The sequence below is a fragment of the Pelecanus crispus genome, chromosome 11 (assembly GCF_030463565.1).
Source record: "Pelecanus crispus isolate bPelCri1 chromosome 11, bPelCri1.pri, whole genome shotgun sequence".
In the NCBI taxonomy this organism is placed as follows: domain Eukaryota; kingdom Metazoa; phylum Chordata; class Aves; order Pelecaniformes; family Pelecanidae; genus Pelecanus; species Pelecanus crispus.
The window spans coordinates 35,686,857-35,707,780 of record NC_134653.1 but is presented as its reverse complement, the minus strand read 5'-3'; the positions used below and the strand labels follow the sequence as shown (position 1 = coordinate 35,707,780).

Here is a 20,924-nt window from a genome sequence, read left to right as displayed (position 1 = left end):
TTTTGCGTACCTAGCGTTTTCATCGTCGCTGACAAACCCATCCAGTGTATACTTGTGCGAGTTATTTCTACAGATATTGCTAGTAGCCAAGTGGCAGAAGACGTTACAGTTTCGAAGGCAAGCAGATGACGGCTATTTACTCAACAAAACAATATGGCAATTTCCAATTTATTAGGCGGTGATTAAAAAAAGCAGTTTTCTACTGGTATTAACAGTGAGAAAAAAACCTGGCGGACACGGTGTCAGAGGTCCTGAATGTATGGCTTGGTTTTCGGTGAGGAGCTGGTGCTACTGTCAGACGGCCGATAAATCAATGCGGTTGGCTGAATTGGTGCTTTTATCCCAGGTGTTCAGCTTCGTGGGGGTTGTGCCTGGCCTGTTCCCAGTCATCTGGAAAACAAAATAATATTGAAAATAGATTTATTTATTTTGCTAAGCCACTCTCGTCTGGATGAAATAAAAGCCTGAAAGCATCTATTTACATTACAGCGCTGTCACAACGTCTTGAGAGCATATGCTATAAAGGATTTTTAAACAGTTATTGCCAGGATCTAAGGTGATTGGCAGTGATCGCTTAATAATACCTATCACTTCACAAGTCTGGTTCTTTATAAAAATGAATGTCTTTTGCCTCAAGACAATTTAAGGGGAGCTAGAAAAGCATATTCACGTGTTGATTTATTTAAGGTTTTTATTCCTCGGGCTTAAATGTAAAAGGGGCCTATCAAAAAGCCATCAGCAGCAGACAGCTACGTTGCCAAAATGCTACTTGAATGCGCAATATGAAGTCCCTTACAATTGGTGGGGACAGTCTCGTTGAGCCATCCTCCAGGGTTCATAAACCTCTGTTTACTTTTATTTGATAGCTCACCAGAAAGCGGAACTCTGTCCTTCGCTTTCAAAACAGATATTGTAGCTGCAACTTAATGCTTGCTGACTCCACCTCTCTGCACCACGCATTAGCTTAGGTACTAAAAATACCCACGTGCCTTCTTGGGTCCTGCTCTTTCTAACAGAATTTAATGTGGGACACTTTCAAGTACAATAGGAGAAAAAAAAAAAAAAAGGAGGAATACTCACAATGTCTGAATTGAAGGGTTTCACATTGATGTTGCGAGTCGAACTACTGGTAAGGGACCAGACCTTGGTTTTGTGCTTAAAGGCAGCTCTAACCTTTGGGAAGAAAATGAAACCAGATAGAAGGTTGCTTTTGAAAAAGTTGCATTTATTTTCACAGGCGCAGCCTACAATCATTTCCCCATTATCCTTCCTCCACATTAGCTTCACTGTACTAAAAAAACAACAAACAATCCGCCCCTACATTTCTCTTTATATTTATGGTCTTGTTTTAAAACTTAACTTTGCTGTTCAAGTACCCGTACTTTAAATACAAAGCATTGTATAACCTCACTTATGTCTCATTTCATTGGCAACATTTTCATGTTACCTCCATTACCCCATCCTCCTAAATGTCCAAGGTATGACCGTGTTACCATTCATCTTGTTAAAAATAAAAAATAATAAAGGCAAAAAAACCCCAAACCTGCAGGCCATATAAGCGTACATCCCCAGTATTTGCAGTTCTGGTTTGAAAGATTTCATAAGGTGCCATTATATTGATTTTCAGCGGCTCTCTAGGACACACTCACATTTTCTAACTAAATACCCAGCCCCAGGCTGGACCGCAAGCTCCCCGTTTTGGGCAGGCTCTCCCTGGAGCTCACGCAGCCCTGATGGCACTCAGATGCCACAGGGACGTAAGCCAGCTGCCAGCCTTTTGGCAAGTGGAATTATTTACAGACGCTGGATGAAATTCCCTACAGATGCAGGAAGATTCTGCACCAAGGTGGAAATAATCAACCGCATAAAGAAAAAAAAGGGAAGACAGTCACTCTGTAGGCAAGTAGGTGAGATTTATCGAGGCTTACTGGCTGGAAGTGATTGACCAGTGTTATCATGTTGTGATAAAGAACATCTTGTCAGGAGGAGCCGAGTCTCAGAACACACAAAGGAATCCTTCCTCCCTGTTCTACACTGGCACGGCCTCCGCTGCAGTACTGTGTCCAGCACCCCAGGAAAAACAGGGACCAGCTGGAGACGGCCCCGAAGAGAGCCGTGAGGATGATCACAGGTCAAGCAAACACACGTTACGAGAAGCTCAGGTTGTTTAATCAAAAGAGGAGACTGGGGGAAAACAGGATAAGTCTTACAGTCTTCCCTTTCCTGCGGAGAGGAAGGGAATTACCTACTCTTTATAAACACAGTAGCTAAAACGGGAAATAAGAAGCTCAAACTGCAGTAAGAAAGATGAAAACTACAATTTAGGAGTGGCAGTAGTGAGGGACAGAGCCAAATTGCTGAGGGAGGGAGGTTGAGGGGCTTCGACGCCTGGGCTGTCAGGGGTGACGCTGGTGCACTGGGCGTGCGCTGCGCGAGGGGCTGCTCAGGTCCCCGCCAAACCCTTCCTCCTGCGCTTCTTTAGAATGCGCGTGCAGGTCTTGTCCAGGCGCACTGGGAATAAAGCTCTCTTTTTTTACCCAACCATTTGGAAATATCCGCAGGTTTCACTTTACAGTATCTGAGGTTTACTTCTATGGAAAGAATGAAATTCTCAAGAAGAATTCTAGCAGTTTAGCTGAAGAAGTATTTTAGATATGCACAGGACACGATGGAGCCAATAAGACGTGCTCTCCAAAAATGACAGTTCACATTAGCTATATACGAACTGGCTTTTGAGGATACAAATTCTGAAAAGTTTTGCAATTTAGTTTCTCATGAGGTTCGTGAAAAAATGGCAGCAATTCAAATATTTGTATTTGATGTAAGGCATTTGACGCTCAACAGAAGGAAGAAAGCTTTCTGAGCCTGGGGTAGAACAGAATACAGAACTATTTTTCCTCCTTACCTTTAACCTGCCTGCTTAACTTTAGTGGATTTCAATAAAGATCAAGAATTTCACAGGCAGTCCTGACTCTCCAAACTGATTGTAGCAAAGATCATACCAATGCTCTAAGACTGAGTAGGTTGGCAAATACTAATAAATAATAACGTCTCCGCAGAAGAGCTGCTGTTGTTGCCTCGGAAGAAGCAAGAGGCCATGGGGCAGAGCTACTTAGCAGCATCCAGAAGAAGGAGCCATGGGAGACTCAAGGCTATGTGGGTATTCGCTGAGCAGTACCCCCCCGTCAGCGTGCTGGAAATGGGTTTCATAAGAAACTGTCGTTATCAGTAATACATGTCACTGAATATTTTCTGCGATGTGCCGTGGGAGGAGAGGATGCTGCAAGCTCCAGGCCCAGCAGAGGTGGTCTCCACAAGCCCCATTTACTCCAGCCTTGCCTTGGCTTTACCCCAGTTGCTCTGACAGCCCTAATGCAAAAAGACGCCTCTTGGTCCGCTGTGAAAACCTGAACTTCCTGCCAAGAATAATGCCTGGAAATGTTCTATTCTGTTTGGTTTCCCATTAAGGACTGCATGAGCAACTTCCAAAAGTATGTTTTGCTGAGAAAAATATTTATTTTCCTCTCTGGAACTGCAGATGTAACAAAGCCAGAGGCCCCCCCAGTGGGGACTGCCAGAGTGAGTCCTGCTCCCGCTATTTAAGCATCCTCCCTTAGCAGCACAGCCCATGCCCTGCTCAGCCCCTCCAGCCCTCAGGAGCGCTTCTTCCCTAGTCTTGAGCAGCCTTCTCTTATTTTTTTTTTTTTAAAACACCTTTCTTATGTTGGATAAAATAAATGTCAAGCATGGGTCAAAATGCTGCAAGTCACAAAGTCACTAACAGTCATGTATTAATTGGAAGAAAAAAAGAACGCCGTGGCATAGCAGGCAACGATACTGGAGGAAGTATCTTCTCGGTTTACACTCACGTTACTTGAATTTGGTAACAGCAAATTTGTTAACACCATTTGGTTACCTACCTCTGAATTCAGAAGACAGTGAAACAGGAACATGAAGAATCCCTGAAAACAGATAAAAGGGAGAAGGGTGAAGACTGTGAAGAATGAAATACGAGAATGTATTTCTCACAGTATTGTATAAAGCAGGTATTGAGTAGCTAGAGATCTATAAATATCGAAGAGTAGGCCAAACTGTGCCCCGTGTTAAACTGGAGAAACCTGCAGCGTTAGGTTACTCTGAGGCTTGTCTGGACCTTTTGCTGTAAAACAGCACCTCCTAAACCTTGGGGTGCTAAAGGAGAAATCTGGCTGCAAAGAAGCAGGAATTCTGTTTTCATGAAAACAAGACAACTTTTTGTCTGTGCTTGCAAATACAAAAGCAGAGGGAAATGTTCTTTGGGAAACACCAGATTAATATTTTTTACATTAGAAAACTGAGGTATTAGCATTAGGAAAATTTTCACAAAAGAATTTTGCTGCCTTTGCGCTTTTTGTCCAATGGAAAGCGAAAAAGTCCCGTTCCCTTTTCCCTTCAAAAATAACTTTATTTTCTTTTGGGGAGTATTCAGCCAAACTTATGGGTTTTATTTTGGATGAAAATTAGAACTTTTCTTATCAGCTTATGCAGAGAACCCTGTTGAACTCTTTTTGTGACCACAGTGGTATTTGTTCCTGAGACAAAAAAGGATTTACAGGAGTTCATTCTTTCTTCCCCTTTGTAACCATTATTCAGGAAAGAATTATAACACCCCTATAGATTTATGCCTCTACTGAAACATGTGCTTAAAGCTAAGCAGATGCGTGCATTCCTTCTTGGGCAGAGCTGTTTTTCTGGGTTGGTGTCTTAAGAAGATGAGGGTCTAATTGCCTGCATGCCAGTCATGTGCTGGTTTCTGCAGCAAGCACAACAGCTCCACTTTTCTCCTTACGCCGCACCATTCCCACAAAGTTCTGTTCGCTTCTATTTAGTCTCAGTAATGAAGCCTCAAACTGACACTGAAAAATTGTTCTGGTATTGCTACTAAAGAATCTTGCCTGTGGTACATGGTGCTGGAAGAATGAATTTCATTTCTCAAGCTCACTGTCCCGTTTATTTAATTATTGCTACTGGAAACACTAAGGAGTGGGATAAAAGTTCTGTTCACGCAGAGACTAAACAATTGCCAGCACTGTATGGTCAGCACAGATTTAAAAGGCAGAGGAAGGAACATAGAAAAAATCCAATAAACACAAATATGTGAAAACATTACTAATGATCTATTTATTGGATCTCAGCAGCAGTTCGGTAGCCATATCTCTCCCACCAGATACTTACCTGTAGTGAATTGAAAACAGCAAATATATACTGAAATACCAATGCGTGGGCATTGACAGCCAAAACCCCAAAGATCCATGAGCTTCCCAAGATTGGTAAGAGAACAGCGACAGCTTTAGCTGTTAGCCTGAAAGAGAAAATGAAGATAGGAAATGTGATGAGAGAGTTAAGCGAATTTCAGCCCCCACAGCAGGGAGTTTATCAATTATGTCCTAGCAGCAAGGCAGCGTGTGTACAACTCTCTTTGCCATAAAATTCTTTTAATGGTCAAGTCTCTTAATTACTCATTCCTCAACCGTGAAAGTGGGGATAACAGAACTTTGGTATCACATGGGATAAATACAGACGGAGAAACAGTAACTGAGGGTACAGGGGAAGAGGTGGCGAGATGGTTCTATAGCTACGGCAGCCGTATCTTCAGTTTACAGCGAAGGAGCATCATTTGGTCAGTGAGGAGTCAAGCGTAAGAGTCAAAAACAGAGGGCAGACACTGAGAGCAAAGGCAGCATCACACGGAAAAACTAAAACTACTGTCTAATATATCCAAAATGCATTTGCTCAGCGCTATAGTTGAGTCAAGAAACCACGATACTCCTCTTATAGAAAGTGACTTGGGATTTTTAATCACCAAAAATGGGAAGAAACATGAGGTACCTCTGCAAAATGCAAATCCTCTAGCACCGCAGCATTATTCTGCTACCACCCTATTTTGCCCAGAGTTGATTCAGAGAAACGTTTGCCAAATATTGAAATAGCTTGTGTTTCCTGGAGGTCCCGACTATGTACGTTCAGTCTGCTTAGCTTGGAGGACTTGGCAGAATTTCAATAAAAGGTGATATGACAGCTGAAAAGCTAATAGCGCTGAGAAAATAAGAGGGATTCTTGGTTTTGCCTTAATGAGCTATGTCCGGTATGTTTGTTATAGTGGTAGATGAAAAGAAATTGTGGTATACCGGAGAATTAGACGATCACATAAAGTTTTCTGCAGCAGCTGAATTCTGGGGACCAAATTTTATATCAAGAGTAAACAAAGGGAACCACAGAGAAAACAAAGGCATGGCGTTTAGAATTGTAAGATTGCAGTTACGTCTCTTCAGTGTATTTGTGGCCTTCTACATCAAAGACCAAAGAAGTATGCACTTTCTACAAGGAGCTCATTTCCTTCATCTGCAACAGGAATTAAGAGCAGCCTAACCCAGAGCACTCAGGACCCCACAGAAGAGGTAGCAACAATTCTTGCATCCGTTTTCTACTTTGACACAAACATTGCTAATATCTCGCTCTGCAACTGAATACCACTCAGCCACTTCCAAGACAGACACAACTGATGAAATTTAACTCACAAAGATGATTGCTTATCCCACACAATTGTCTTCTCCTTATGAAGCCCTCAGAGCATCATCTCTGATTCATGCTAATGAATTGCTCTAAAGAATTGTACTTCTGTGCCTGCGTATACCCTGTAATATTGACTTCAAGAGTGTCATAGTAATAGCCCTACTGAGTGTTTCTAGTGTAATCACAGAAAAAAATAGGAAGACAACTGCATTACTCTATGGAAGTCCTTGCCACAGGATGCTATGGACATCTAAAAAGGATCCCATAAATCCATGGAAGATAGTTCTGTTGTGGATTGTTAAATGTGACAACTCAGATGCAGCTGCTTGTGCAGGACGTCCCTCATCTTTTGTGTGCTGAAGACTGGGAGCATGTATTTGGAGAAGAATCACTCTGCTCGACCTTTATAGCGGGGATACAGGGTTGGATGGACCCCAGTCCACCGGGGTTAATCCAAGATGGAAGTCCTTCTGTTCTAAGCCTAATCCATCTGGCTTTTTGATTGAAACAATAAACACCTCCACAGTTCGTTTTCACATCCATTTGACCCGGTAAAGGCAGGTGTAAAACAGAGCAGGGCCAGGTGACAGATAATGGAGTTCGTAAGTCATCACTGACTTTTTCCCAGTAAGTGCCATACATCTAGGTCACAGCACTGGGCAAGCCAAAAGTATTCATGATGCCTATCCACTCTGTAATCACTCAAAACGCCCCATGAATCCCACAGGGAAAAACATTCTTGCTGTCAAGATGCTGCTAACTAGACAGCCCGGTGCAATTTCGCCTGTCAAGGATGAATAGACGTTGGACCTTTGCACGCCCAGGCACCACATTTTCAGCGACTGCTATCAAAGGACAAACTCTTCCTCCTGGGCAGCCGAGTACAATTTTGGTGGCACAAGACAGAAAGCACAAAGAAGGGAACTGTCCCCATCTGAAACATCCTGAACCAACAAGGCAGATAGACCTAATCCCTACTTACCACAGCATTTATAAACACTTACTTAACTGCTGTTGTAGCCCGCGGGATTTAAGCGCATGCTGTCAATTAAATATGTGTTTAAAATATTTCAGTGAATTTAGTCTGTGGTACAATTATAGATAAAGAAGCCAAGAGGGCAGTAAAGGGAACAGGGGTAGTGAGAAACTAAAAGTCAGTCCGTGCTTGCTAAAGCTACATTTTTCAGAAATTAGTAGATTTCTATTTAGCTGGAAACCTATGCAAGAGCGAAAGTTGGTTTAGGGAGATTAATGTCCTGCTTGTGCCTTTTACCCCCTCGTACAGATTAAAGTACCGGTTCAGGAGAGAAGTGCATAGCGCTGCATGACAAGAGACCACTTGTAATTACAACAAACATAAAACAAATGAGAATTTTGTACAACACAATTCAATGAAGAAATTAAACTTAATTAAACTTAGAGACATCTTGTTCATTTCAGTCACCTGAGCACACACTTTGTTATATCCTTGATTAAAAGTGTGTGTTGAAGTACCGCACAGGCTTCAGGTTTATAGAGAAATCTGGGACCGGGAAGAATCTGGAATATTTTTTTTTTTTCCCCCTGTATTGATTTGCATCTTTATGTCCTTGGCCATGAATATTTCTGCACAATTCAATTTAATTTTGCAAAGAGTTTGTTCAGCCAGAAAATGAAGGAATACCTTAAATATTGAGCCCTCCTATTTAATTAAAAAATGTGTTTTAAACGATACAATTTTAAAACACAGATACAAGCTCATTTTCAGGAATCAAGGATGTTTTGGGGTTTTTTCCCTCTGTTAAGATTAAAGTTCATCACCTCAACTCTAACATAAGACGTGCTCCATTGGGGAGCTGCCCGCAGACCACCTCTTGCAATAAACTTTGTGCAGAAAGACCTGGATCATCTTACAGAGCCCTTGTGCCTTCAGGGGAACGCGTCTGTGCAGGACTCGGGGCGGACGCGGGGGGAAGCTACGCGGACACGTAGAGGGAAGATGGATTAGGTACCTTCAGATTCTGTGACGGCTTAGATGTCCTCTCTAACCTGATACAGCAGGTGATCAGTATGCCCGACACAGCTACACTGGTAAAACCGTCTTCATTACAAACCACCCTTTTCACTTTTTCTCTTTTGTTCTCACACGCTCAATTTTTATAAAATTTGCAATTTGGAAAATAATTTTCCCCAGCTGCCTGGCTGCCAAAAATAAGTTTTCATTATTTCTGTTCGAGTCAGAGCATAAAAAGCTTCATCTGTAATTTGTATTTGGGGGCAGAATAGAGTTAGGTACTCGATTTCAACATTTTCAAAATCATTCTTACAGTTTGGATTTTCAGGAGCCTTTAATATCACAAATGCCTTATGTATTTTTTAAAATAAGGTATTAATAAAGACTGCTCACTACTAAGCACAGGGTTCAGCACATGTGCAGCAGAAATACAGAACTACAAATTAAAACAAAATACAGATGCGGGATTTTTTCATGCAAATGTATTAAAGGTTCAGGCATATCCGTTTCAAAGGGCAGCCATGTGAGGGTGAACTTCATTTAAGACTATCTAAGGGTCAGCTCTGCATATGTATCACTTAAATCTCATTAAGTCTTTTTCTTTTTTTTGCCTAATTATTGCATAGCTTTCTATGCTTGCGTGCTCTGAATTTGATCCTATGTATGAAATTATTACTTCAAGGTGTTTATGAGCTATACTCACCAAGCAAAGGACTCAGCTCTATTCGTCCTGGGCCTCTTTTATTTTCTTCCACTTACCCCTCCCCTTCCCATCCTTATTTCATTTTGTCTTTGAACTTTAAAAAAGTTCAAAGCTTGGTTGTGTTAGGTTAATCATTGGACTGGATGATCTTAAAGGTCTTTTCCAACGTAAACAATTCTATGAAAGAAAAATACTAAATGTAAAACGCTGCGTCAGAACACCATTGCGGTGGCAAGGTTAAAAAATCTTAGAAATACAAAAGTTTATGTTCACCAGGCACATTAATTCTGACACAGTGCATGCACTTTTTTTTTTTTAATTCCCATTTTTCTTTGCTACATGAATATTTTAGTAGATTAGTTGTAGTACACTAAGATATAGAGCGCATTCAAATACATGTTGTTTTTTGGAGAAGGAATACTGCATGGCTTAAACTGTGCAACCTTAAAAAAAAAAAGTCACTACCGTCGCTTGAGCCTTATATCGTCTATGAAATTGGTGACATGAAGAAGCAATACTTTGGGGCAGGTCTCACGTTGCAGATATTGAGGTCCTGCCGTACCAGGACTTCATAAACCTTGCTAAAATCTTTCCTTGTCCTTGTGCCCTAATGCGTCAGAAAACAGAATGGCCATTGCCTTATAACGGACCCTCTAAATTTCTCCTGTGTTCCCCTTCTCATGCTCTGGCCTTTGAAATTAGAAGCAACCTGACAGCCTGTTTCTTACATACACTTTCAAAAGCTCAGATATTGTTACTTTTCTGCAGACTAATAGCATTAAGTTTGGTGAGCTTTTTGTCTCTCTGCATCTATATACACTGAATGATCAGTCCTGGAATTAATTAATTAGAAACAAAGCAAAACCAGCACAAAAGATTTCTTTTCTCCTTTCTATTGTTTCCTTTTGCCAGTATTTTTTTTTTTTTTTAAAGTATGTACCTGTTATTACTTCATCATATAGACAACTTCTGGAAAATAGAAAAATATCTGGAGGCTGATTAAATGTTATATCCAGTGTGTATGGAATAACATTTGGGATATTACTAGCTCTACGTAGCCTATCTCTCCGTTCAGTCTAAGGTTCGGGTTGTTGCTCACTCTGCCCCAACGCTAACAATTTCTTCAGCTGGGCTGCAGAGACTTCTGAAGCACCTCTCCCCAAGAACCTCTTGGGCATGACTTGATTTCATTCAGATTTGCACGCTTGCTTATTGCAACAAGCAAGCCGCGACGAATTAGTGCCGCACAGTGCCACATCCTCTGCCATCAGAGCGGCAGCGGCTGCTCTGCAGACACCGCTGCTCCTTGTAAGCTCCTGCACAGTCCCACTCACCTGAGCTCTCCAGCAGGAATCCTGTTGTCGGAGGGGCAGACTGGGATCCTTTGAAAATCCTTCAAAAAATTTTCTGATACACTTAGAATCATAGAATCATAGAATCACAGAATCGTTCAGGTTGGAAAAGACCTTTAAGATCATCCAGTCCAACCATCCACCCAACACTACCAAGTCTCTTGCCAGAACAGCGTGAACTTTATTCATTAGCTATTAATTAAGCTGTCCATTTAACACACCTTTAAATCTCCCGTTGAAAAAAAGTCTTTTTCTTCCCTTTTCCTGTGCTTACAGTTTAATTCCGATTCCTGAGAAGTAAACCTTGCTCACCAGAGATCTTCCACTCCAAATTTCTTCAACTGGCTTTGGTTGCTTTTAGTTTAGCATTCACTTCAGCGCAGGATTTTGATATTTTCTGTACACCTTGCTCAGTCAGAGACGGCCCGTTTGCCAGTGTTTCACACGGCTGAGATCCTGAAGCGTGCACTAATCAAACAATCGAGGAAGGGAAGTTCTCTGAGCTGGATAATTATCACAGCTGTATAGAAGTCCCGGTGTGCAAGAAGTACAGGTTTCAGCACCTTGGAGACGCATTTTCATTACCAACATCATATAAAATCATTGCACTGTTACTGAAGTTACTAGGAACATTTTTCCAAGAGCAGGGTTGGGCGTTATAGTTTTATTGTATTTGCAATTGGTTTGGAACAGCTCTACTCAACTGAGATTGCTCCCTTCCTCTTATTTAATCTCTGCCCTTTTCTGCCATTGCCCTGAGCACGCTGTCAATATCTTACACCGATGCAGAACGACTACACTGACAGCTACAAGAGAGAAATTTCACTGCTTGCAGGGAAAAAAAAAAAACTTTATTACTTCTGTGAAGGGGACCCCTAATCCATAAATCAATGTTATTGGTTATATATGCAGCACTAATCTTTTTAAGCCTTCTGACATCCACTTTTCAGTCATGATACCTGCTGAAGTAAGAACTAAATTCAGACCCGTAAGCCAAGACTATATCATAGTTGGAGGAAACACTGCCTAAAAAAAAGCAAAAATGCTTCACAACAATTCACCAAAATTGTTACCCTGACAAATAGGCCTTTTAACTGTCTCTCTTGTTTCTTAAACTCTTCACTAGCCACTGTCAGCAATATCCTTTGCTTTTCATAAAAAAAAATAAATCTGAAGACCTGTAACTAACATTTCAGACTAATGCTGGGAAAAGTTTAATTTAGCTTCAGTTTCCTATTCGTTACAAGCAGTGTTCACTAACCTCTCGGGCTGGAAGCTGGAAAGCTGCTGGGAACCCACAGGCAGCAATTCTGCCTGTGAATGGAAATGGTTTTCATTCAAGTTCAGCAGAGCTCCCAACACACCCCGTGTCTGCTCCGCCCTGCCAGCGCCCGGGCTTTCGTTCCTGCTGGTGCCCGAGGAATGGCAGTTCTTCTGACCGTGGCCTTCAGGAGTGCTGAAGTGCTGCTGCTCCCTTTGTTACCTGACTCTCCAAGGACCAAAACCACTACTAAGTGATTTAGGTGAGGAGTTGCCACCAACGTCAAACAGACAAATGGAAGAACACTGACAACTCATCTTTTTTAGTGAACTAGGCAGTGAACAGCAATGCAAACGTACACGCAGTCTTGGGAGCTGATCCAGAGCCACTTGACATCATTTGGAGACTACAGGATCAAGCTCCCTTTCACTCCTGAACGAAAAAGCAAGTCTCGGTAGAGTAATACCACACCGGTGGTATAAGCAACTCAGCAGAGTAGCCAAAGCACAGGCTTGAGAGTCAAATCCCTCAGGACCCCTTCTAACTTAGCAACCAATTTACTCCATACATTGCACGCAAGCGACATTGAGAGTAGGTGGTTGGGTTTTTTTCCAAATGAAATTTATCTCTGAACTCTGCTAGACATCTTGATCTAACGAGAAGAGCTCTCATCTCGGAAAGGACAGACCTGGATTTTAATTCTGCTCCTGCCACTGAGCAGTACCTCATGAACTCCTGCAAATACACATGCACTTTTTTCTCCTCCTACGCTTTGTCTTGGCTATATAGTCAATAAGGCCGATGGCACAAGGAATGTCTTTTAATTAGCACATACACAGTTCCTAGCCTAATCTCAGGTGACTTCTAGGCACGATTGTAATAAATTAAGAAAAAAAAAAAAGCCGAACTACAGATGCCATTTCCCATTTTCCCAAGCGTTGTTTGCCCTTTCAAACTGATGTTGTGAAACCGAGTAAGAAATATTTACAGATACTTCAGATCATTGCTTTCTGGTGGGTGCCATTTATAATCCAGGGAAGATGCTGCTAGTCAAAAGTATTGTAGCTATGAAAAAAAAAAATCTAGGCTGCAACAGCAACTAAATTCAGATTGATTTTTAGCACATGCGTGGGAAGGGGGGTGGCGTGACTCCTTTTCTGTTACGCTCAGCATGCAATACCCAGCCCTCGCACCGCACACCCTCGCAAGCAGGCAGGTGCTGCCAAAGCAGTGCCACTTCTCATGAGTCTTCCCAAAAGCTGAAGCTGCCTTTAGTAGATACAGCATTTGCCCAGAATATAGGAGGTCTGGGCTCAAATCACTCTTCTGCCTAAGGGACTGCAGTTCCTTTTTTGCCAGGAGAGCTTTTTGACTCCCTGCTTGATGCTCATTCTCGCCTACTGAAGCTGTTCCACTTACATTAAATAATTAACTATTCGCTGGGTCAGAGAGAGAAGGTGTGCTCCACAGATTAGTCGTGAGGCTCTCCCCTGAGAGAGAGGAGTCCTACCTAATCCCTTCTTTATTAATACTTCTTATTTTATATTAAGTAATCAGTGGAGCGGGGACTGAAATCCAAGTCCCCCTTCAAGCCTCCATCAAGCCTGACAAAATAACGCCATGACCAGAAATGGAGGTGCCTTAAGTATCTCAATGCTGAGAAGGCAATTCCGGGGGGTAGCAGCACTGACCTTTGACTTCAGCACCTAAGCAGGGATTTAGGAATCCGTGCCTTGCTAAGGCCTCCCACAGACCAAGTCCCATGTCACCTCCAGCACTTCCTGATCCTAAAACTACAAAAGAAAAAAAATACTTCCCAAAGAAAGTAATAAGTACTTAACTAAAACATGTCCTTCTCCTTGTTTTTAATGCAAGCTAGTAAAAGAATATAAAGAATTAAAACGTAATGGCCTTGCAAGCTGAATTTTCAGTGGTTACAATTTTTCCCAGGGGAACTGAATTTGCAGTGGGTTTTTTTCCATTCTCTGTCTAAAATTCCTTTCTCCAACATTTTTTGACACTAATTCTCTCGTTGCGCTGCTGCTGAGACAGCATTCTCTGCTTCTCGATCCCCAAGCCCAAGGTTAGAGCTAATTTTCCACTGCACTTTGCCATTGAGTCATCAAAGAAAATAAGAACTTATTCTCACAGTAGAAGAATGCTCCATGTCCAACCAAGGACTATTAATAATTGGGTTTGGATGAGGAGATATCGTACCTGCACTGAGAGGCTTTGTGCCACAGGATACCCGGTTGTATGTGCATTTGTTCCCAAGAGACAGCCAAAAGCTGCTCTGTTCTTAGTGAAGTCGTCGAGTTTTTAAAGGTGACCGGGAGCTTTTGCTAGTGAATCGTCTTGTGGCATATTTCTGCTTTAATCACCAAAACATTATGTCTCTCTGTGCTTCTTTTCATGCTCTGCTTCTGTTGAAGCACCACTTGAACCTCAGGAACAGCCCCAATGTAACAGAATATGTTTTCTCTTTTCCCATAGCAACCTCTAAAAGAACACGCAGTATAAATACTTCCAGTTAGATTTTCACTTAAGATCTGCTGAGTACCATCACAGACGAGTAATGATACAATCCTTTTGCATACAATCATTTATATGAATTTATATTCAAAATCAATGGTGTGTTTCTTTAAAATGCAGGTAGACTAAAGGGTTGACTGCTTGTCGCAGTCACCTGTTAAATTTTTTGCAAGTCCAAAAAATGTGGCTGCTGAAAAAGTTTTTTGGGAGACTCTGGTAATGGGTGACAGAACAGATTTCCCAGCAGCTGGTATTGACAACCACGGCCAGAAGCCAAAATAATCACATTCTCAGAAAACCATGTGGAAAATGAAAGCAACTTAAAAGAAAAAGGAAAAGAACAAGCCCTGATCCTTACAATAGTGAACAATTATGGATTTCTTGAACACAAACTGTTCACTTCCTTATTTCTTACAGTGTTTGGTTCTTCCTTAAGAGGATTTTGGAGTTACTTTAAAGGAAGTAAGAGGGGGAAAAATGACAAGAAAGTACTACCCACTTCCACTTTAGGGGTTCTTTAATAGTCTCACAGAAGCAGATTGACTGGGAAGTCTGGAGGGATTAATTTGTTGTTTTAAAAAGAAAAAAAATTGCAATGTTCTAACAGGTCAGGTCTTTTTTATATAGCATGCTATTATTAAGCATGGTTGTTTCCAAAGGTGGAACAGTCGTCTTGTTTTTTCAGTTTGCGCCTTACAGAGCAAACACCCAAGAAGAGCGCGGCATTTTTTTCTCACAACCAGGCAACAAAACCTGTGCGTGAGGATTTGGGTTTATCCATATACAGTCAGCCATGAGCTAGTCCTGGGTTGAAGAAGGTTATGGTATTATTTCTGTTTCTAGACCAATGATATCAAATAATTAATTGCCAAATCTGACCATAAAGTTAGTTATAGGAGCAACATATTAATAGGATAATCTAACCTTGGCTGCTCTGGATGCTCGGCATATGTGAAAACAGATGTTCTTTCAGACTCCCCCCTTCTTGTAACAGGGACCTGGTGCCTAGCTGTGCATTGGACTCGGCCCAGGAGAAGGAATTTGTTACGACAGCTTATTCCCAGAAAACTCATTACCTGTCTCTTCCAAGGACAAGGCAATGGAAATGTTCCAAAGGGCTAGCTCCCGCCTGTGGGTGCCAGATGGACCAGGCTAGATGTCCTATACTTCTTTTCTCCAACATTTGCACCTAATTATTTCTTCCACTACAGTCTCCATTGTTTTATCCATTTTCAAAGCTCCCAATGCAGGACTTCTCCCATCCCATGACAGCTTTCTGTAGAGACTATCCCTAGGTATATTGGCAGTGCGAGGCACGAACCTACATTAGCCCAACACTCACTATTTTTAATTGGCTGACTCTCTGCAAGTCATCTTGAAACAATATGCTGAAAATTAGTCTTATTGCACTATTTACAGCCATCTGAATCTTTTTTATAGTTATTATATCATGCGGTGAAAATCTTTGTTTTCCCGGCAGTAAACCAAGATGACAGACCCAGTGCTAATAAAGAGGGATTGTCAAATTACAGAAGTTATGAAAAGGACCTCATAGTGTTCCTTACATAACAGGAGATTTGAGGGAAAAATTCACATGACTGGAATACTGATATGAAAGGGCATAGCTTGTTCAGAAAGGACATGCAGGGAAAAAGAAAGGGTACATCAAAAATGTAGACCTGCTCAGAGAGCCAGAAACTGTAGGCAGGCAGACCTTTCAAAAATCTCTATGTAAAAATAAAGGCAAAGGAAATGGGAACTGTATGGCAGCGTACATCTATTTTGGCTTGCCAAACCAGGACACTAATGTGGATGGGACTTCTTCTTTCCTGAAACGTCTCAAGAATTGTCCAAAGCACCCGATTAGGTGTTAACATGGAGCTAGCTTCATTTAATTAATGATAATGATAATGAAATACAGTTCATAAAGCTTTTCTTAAGACTTCTAAAACTGCAGCCAGTGATGTAACCCCATTATAATTTTCTTTTTTTTTTCCTTACTCTGGGATGTCAAACCAGGAACATCATATGTTAAAAACATGAAGTAGCCCCTGCTTTGTGCTCCATGCTGGTGATGCCTGAGCTGGAGCATCATGTTGGGGTTTGGGGATCAGATTTCAAGAAAAGTGTGGTCCTCTGGAATGACTCTGGAGGCAAGGAACAAAAACGATTGCTAATCTAGAAGATGTAGCCTGTCAAAAAGGGGGCAAGTTGTGAGTATATAAGTTTGCAGGGACAGAAGGAAACTGTTGTTGATGTCCACTGGAGAAGGCCAGGCTCCTATTTGTCCTTTCTTAAACTGTCTAGAAACATCAAGCTTTTTAAGAGAAGCCATTAGGAAAAAATCCTCTGAGCTAGCTACGCCCTGGAGAGACTCAAATTTCCATCACCAGAGGCTTTTACCAGTATAAGTGATTGTGTTTTACACACAATTCAAAATGGTCAGGAGCAATTACCCAGCCAGTTACCGCTGTTCAACTGACAAGTGGCAACGAACGTCATAGCTTGGTCGTTCTGTGTGCCTGGGAACACTCAGGAAAAGCAGCCTCACAGAGATGGGGTTTATTGGAAATCTATAGGTTTGGCAAATATTTCTGGCTCTTAGCTCGAAGTCAGCGGGGCCCATGGTTTAATTTAGGGTGCCAAAGTAACAATCACATCAGCCCACACACAAAATTTCTGTGGAATAACATTCACCCCCTCCAGGAGCTGAACTCTGAAAATGATCTCTTGACCTAAACAGTCTCAGTGACCCTTAATTATGCAATGATATCAACAGAAAGATCCTTCTCCCATTTCCATGGCAACGGTGCCAGTGAACAGCAAAGCTATCAAGGTCAGGCATATAAACCGAGAAAGAAAAGTAATTTTCTGTGTAATGGTTCATATGAGCTTTAACTGCAGTAGTGGCAAATAAATAGCCGTATACTTGCTTGATTGCCTGTCTCAAATGTACATAAGGGAAAAAGAAGAATTGCTGAAGTACAACTGCAATCACGCTGCCTTGCTGTCTGGTTTCTAAAAACTGCTAGTGGCTGCTGCTTCGGAGGATAACACAAACTGCAGAAAAGCATTCAGCTGTGCAATGCTGTAATGTGAGGAGCTTGATTTCTTATTAAGCTGGCATTAAAGAAGCCAGGCAACATACGGCTTTTATCGCGTTTATCAAAGTTAATGTCATAGCTGATGCTGTATTACTTGCAGAAGAGCCCAGTCAGAAAAGTTCCAAGAAAATATTTTCTAATTTGTCAAAATCCAAATGTTTTACGAACTGGTTTGATTCCCACCTTCTCCCAAGGACCTGCTTGCAAACAAAAAATATGAAAAATTCTGCGTACTTCCTTACTGCCCTCCTTACCTCCTACCCTCCAGTGCCCTCTTCTTTTCTCCCTCACCCCTTTGCAATATCCGTGGGGTCTCCGGGATGCCTCGTGGGGTGCGGGCTGGCCGCGGAGGCCGATGGCTGCTGGGGAGCGGCCACCAATGCCAGCGCTTGTGTCTGAGGCTCCTTTGGCTTTTTGGAACCATCTCCAGCTCTTTGCTTTAGTCCCATGCTGCAGTATTGGGTATGGTTGCAGTTCCATATACATTATAAAAACGAAAAGTAGACTCCGCGGTCATTTATTCTTTTAATTTCTGAGCTGAGGATTTGCTGATTCTCTTGTTCTGTACAGCAAGCTCAGGCAATAGCTCATGGCAAGCTCCTTTATGCAGCACCATACATTTTTATATCTGTCTTATTGCTGCTTACTTTTTTGAAGAAGTAATCTAAATCATTACTATCTCTACTCACATGAGAACATCCAAGGCTTCTTTGTCCTGTTACTGTATTCAGATGCTCCCTAGTTTTTTAATATCTTTCATAAAATAAGGCAACTAACTTGGGAGGGTGGCTGGAGAAGCCGCGTGAGACTCACTGGGGCTAACAAACGCAGCGGTGTTAAACATGGCTCTTCGTGGGGTGACCACAGCACCTCACTTCGAAAGTCTCACTCTTCTGACATTCTCATGCTTTCAATTATCGTCTGACTTGACTGCCTTTTTGATTATTTCTAACACTGTTCCAAAAGAAAACTGCTTTTTATTCAGCTTCTTTCACTAAAATTTATCTTTCTGCCTCCCATCTTTTTCAATTGAAAAGAATTGGGCATAATTTCCAATTTCTATTTCCAAAACACCTGTAACACATCTACAGTTAATGGCATTTTATTATTTACCTGAAGATAGTATCTAAAAGTTTAAAAGGACTTTTTACTCTAAAATAGGACATTTTCTTTATTGTAATTACCCGTATTTTTCATTTATTTAATTTTATTTTGAGAGCGCATTGTCAGGAAAATATGTAAATCACACTTAGCTAAGAGCTGTGCCAGACTTGGTCGTGATTTACAAGGTTGCCTAAAGCTCTGCACAAGGTGCACGTTTAAATAAGCATTTACTTTATGCGATGGCATAACTATAATATTTGTCTTATTATTCTGCATAAAGCTGACACAGAGTTCTAGGATTATAAATTGGACCAAGGATATAAATGCAGCAGTTCAAGCAAACTCTTCAAGTTATTGCTGTTCTCAGTGAATTGTACCATTTCATGATGAATGACCAGCATTTAATTGTTACTCTGGTACCAGGCGTAAAGCTATGACTCATAACAGTGTCCTCCTCTTACCAGTATTTTCATGGCTTAAAATCAGATATTAAAAGATTGAAACTAAAAAGCAATTAGGAATTTTTTTTTAAAACAAGAAAGTGTGAACTTCAAAGCTCTTTTTTGCTGTAGATTTTCAAAAGCTGAAACTTTCTGTTGTTATAATTCTAAAGTAAAGACGACATGTTATTCTTTAGACAGCTTTGGGCGGGGGGTGACACCACACCTGCACTGTTGCCATGTGTCACAATATCATATCGCTAACAACATCTTTGACCTGACTCCCATGTATGCTGACACGTTGTGTACGCCAAAAGATTCATCAGGAATGATCCTGCCTTAGGCATGTGGCCAGCAGAGAGTTTCACTCTCAATTAAATGCTGTATAAATCCTGATTTGATTTAAGGAGACCCCAACTCAACGTAGTACACCCTCAAGCTCCTGTGGAGAACAGCTTTCACCCGCAGCGACTGCTCTTAGCATCTATCAGGGACTGATAGCGTGGAATCAAGAAATTGATTCAACTATAGATCAACAAGCACAACGTAGGTTTCTAGACATTGAAGATGAGCAATAGCTGAAGGGTGGCTTGGTCTGGCCCCTTCTCTCAAACCCTTCCCTTCCATTACTGATTCTGTTGTGCTCAGAGCAAGGTTTCATCATAGGGATTTAATAATGAAATTTTAATAAACCTCATCCTATCCTGACATTCAGATATGAAAACAAACATGCCTAAGCATCTCTAATGAAAAGCATTATATCCTTATACTCAGAAAATCCAGCACCTCTTAAATATCAAGTTTTCCTAGTATATTTTGTACCTGTATCATAGAATGATAGAATAGTTTGGGTTGGAAGGGACTTTGAAAGGTCATCTAGTCCAACCCCGCCCTGCAATAAGCAGGGACATCTTCAACTGGAAGTCTTACTGCCCTTCCAAATACAAGAATATGTCATGTCTTACTGCCCTTCCAAATACAAGAATATGTCGTGTCTTACTGCCCTTCCAAATACAAGAAAGAAACAGGCACGCGAGTATCAGAGCTGCTTGTTCCTTTGGATCCCACAATCAACAGGCCCTGATCACCCTGGAGCAGTAAATCCCGTACAAGGAGAAATGACAGACCAGAAACAATTCCCACAAAGGATGATTTTGGCTCCGAAGGAGACAACCAAGAAAAAAATAAGCTGTGGAAGGATTCACAACATCATCTTGTCCAGCTCAGCCACGAGACGGGATCAGTTGTTGCTCCTGGCACCAGAATTAGCCCTGAAAGGCATTTGTGCAGCCACTGCTGAAAGCCGTTCAGAGACACAAGCTCAGCAGCTCTCCAGGTGATCAACTCCACTGCTTTGCAACTCCCCTTCCACTATTGGAAGCTTAAAGATGCTTGATTTTTTCATCAGTTTAAGCCTATTAGTATTTGTCCTTTTTTCTGTGGTTTTGCAGAGTAGCCTCCTCTCTGCAGCTACATTTTATATACTTCTAAGCTTTTATTACTCCTCCCAAAGCGTGTCTGAAATGCACCTGAACAATCACAACGTGGCCTGGAGCCTTCCTCCAGTGCTATGACTCTTAGCGTCTGCGGTAAAGCAAGCACTACCATTCCTGTCATTACAGTTCCTAAAAGATTAGCACTTCCTCATTAATACTCTCATTGGCAAGATTCAAACCCATGTATTTTTGTCTAAAACTCTGAGTCTAATAAGGAGATACCCAAATTGCTTTTGTATTTTTCATATTCAATGAGCCAAAAATTTAATTAGGTTGAAGGCATTATCATTGGCAGTAGCACTTCAGCGCACTAATTGTCATTGCTTAATACTTTCATTTTAATTATTTCCTTTATTGCCAGTCAACTCTCCTCCTTCCAAGAGTTTC

The 20,924-nt window shown here is 41.5% G+C and overlaps 1 protein-coding gene across 2 annotated transcripts in view; it reads right to left on the bottom strand.

Annotated features, from left to right (window-relative positions):
• Window positions 1-294: 294 nt before the first annotated feature.
• ADGRD1 (adhesion G protein-coupled receptor D1) overlaps window positions 295-20,924 on the bottom strand; it is a 162,001-nt gene continuing 141,371 nt past the window's right edge. For both annotated transcript variants that reach the window (XM_075719005.1, XM_075719006.1), the window contains 4 exons: window positions 5,215-5,341; window positions 3,921-3,962; window positions 1,081-1,173; window positions 295-390 (listed from right to left, as the gene is read on the bottom strand). In XM_075719005.1, coding sequence (XP_075575120.1) covers window positions 295-390; window positions 1,081-1,173; window positions 3,921-3,962; window positions 5,215-5,341 — 358 coding nt within the window. The remainder of the gene's footprint in view (window positions 391-1,080; window positions 1,174-3,920; window positions 3,963-5,214; window positions 5,342-20,924) is intronic.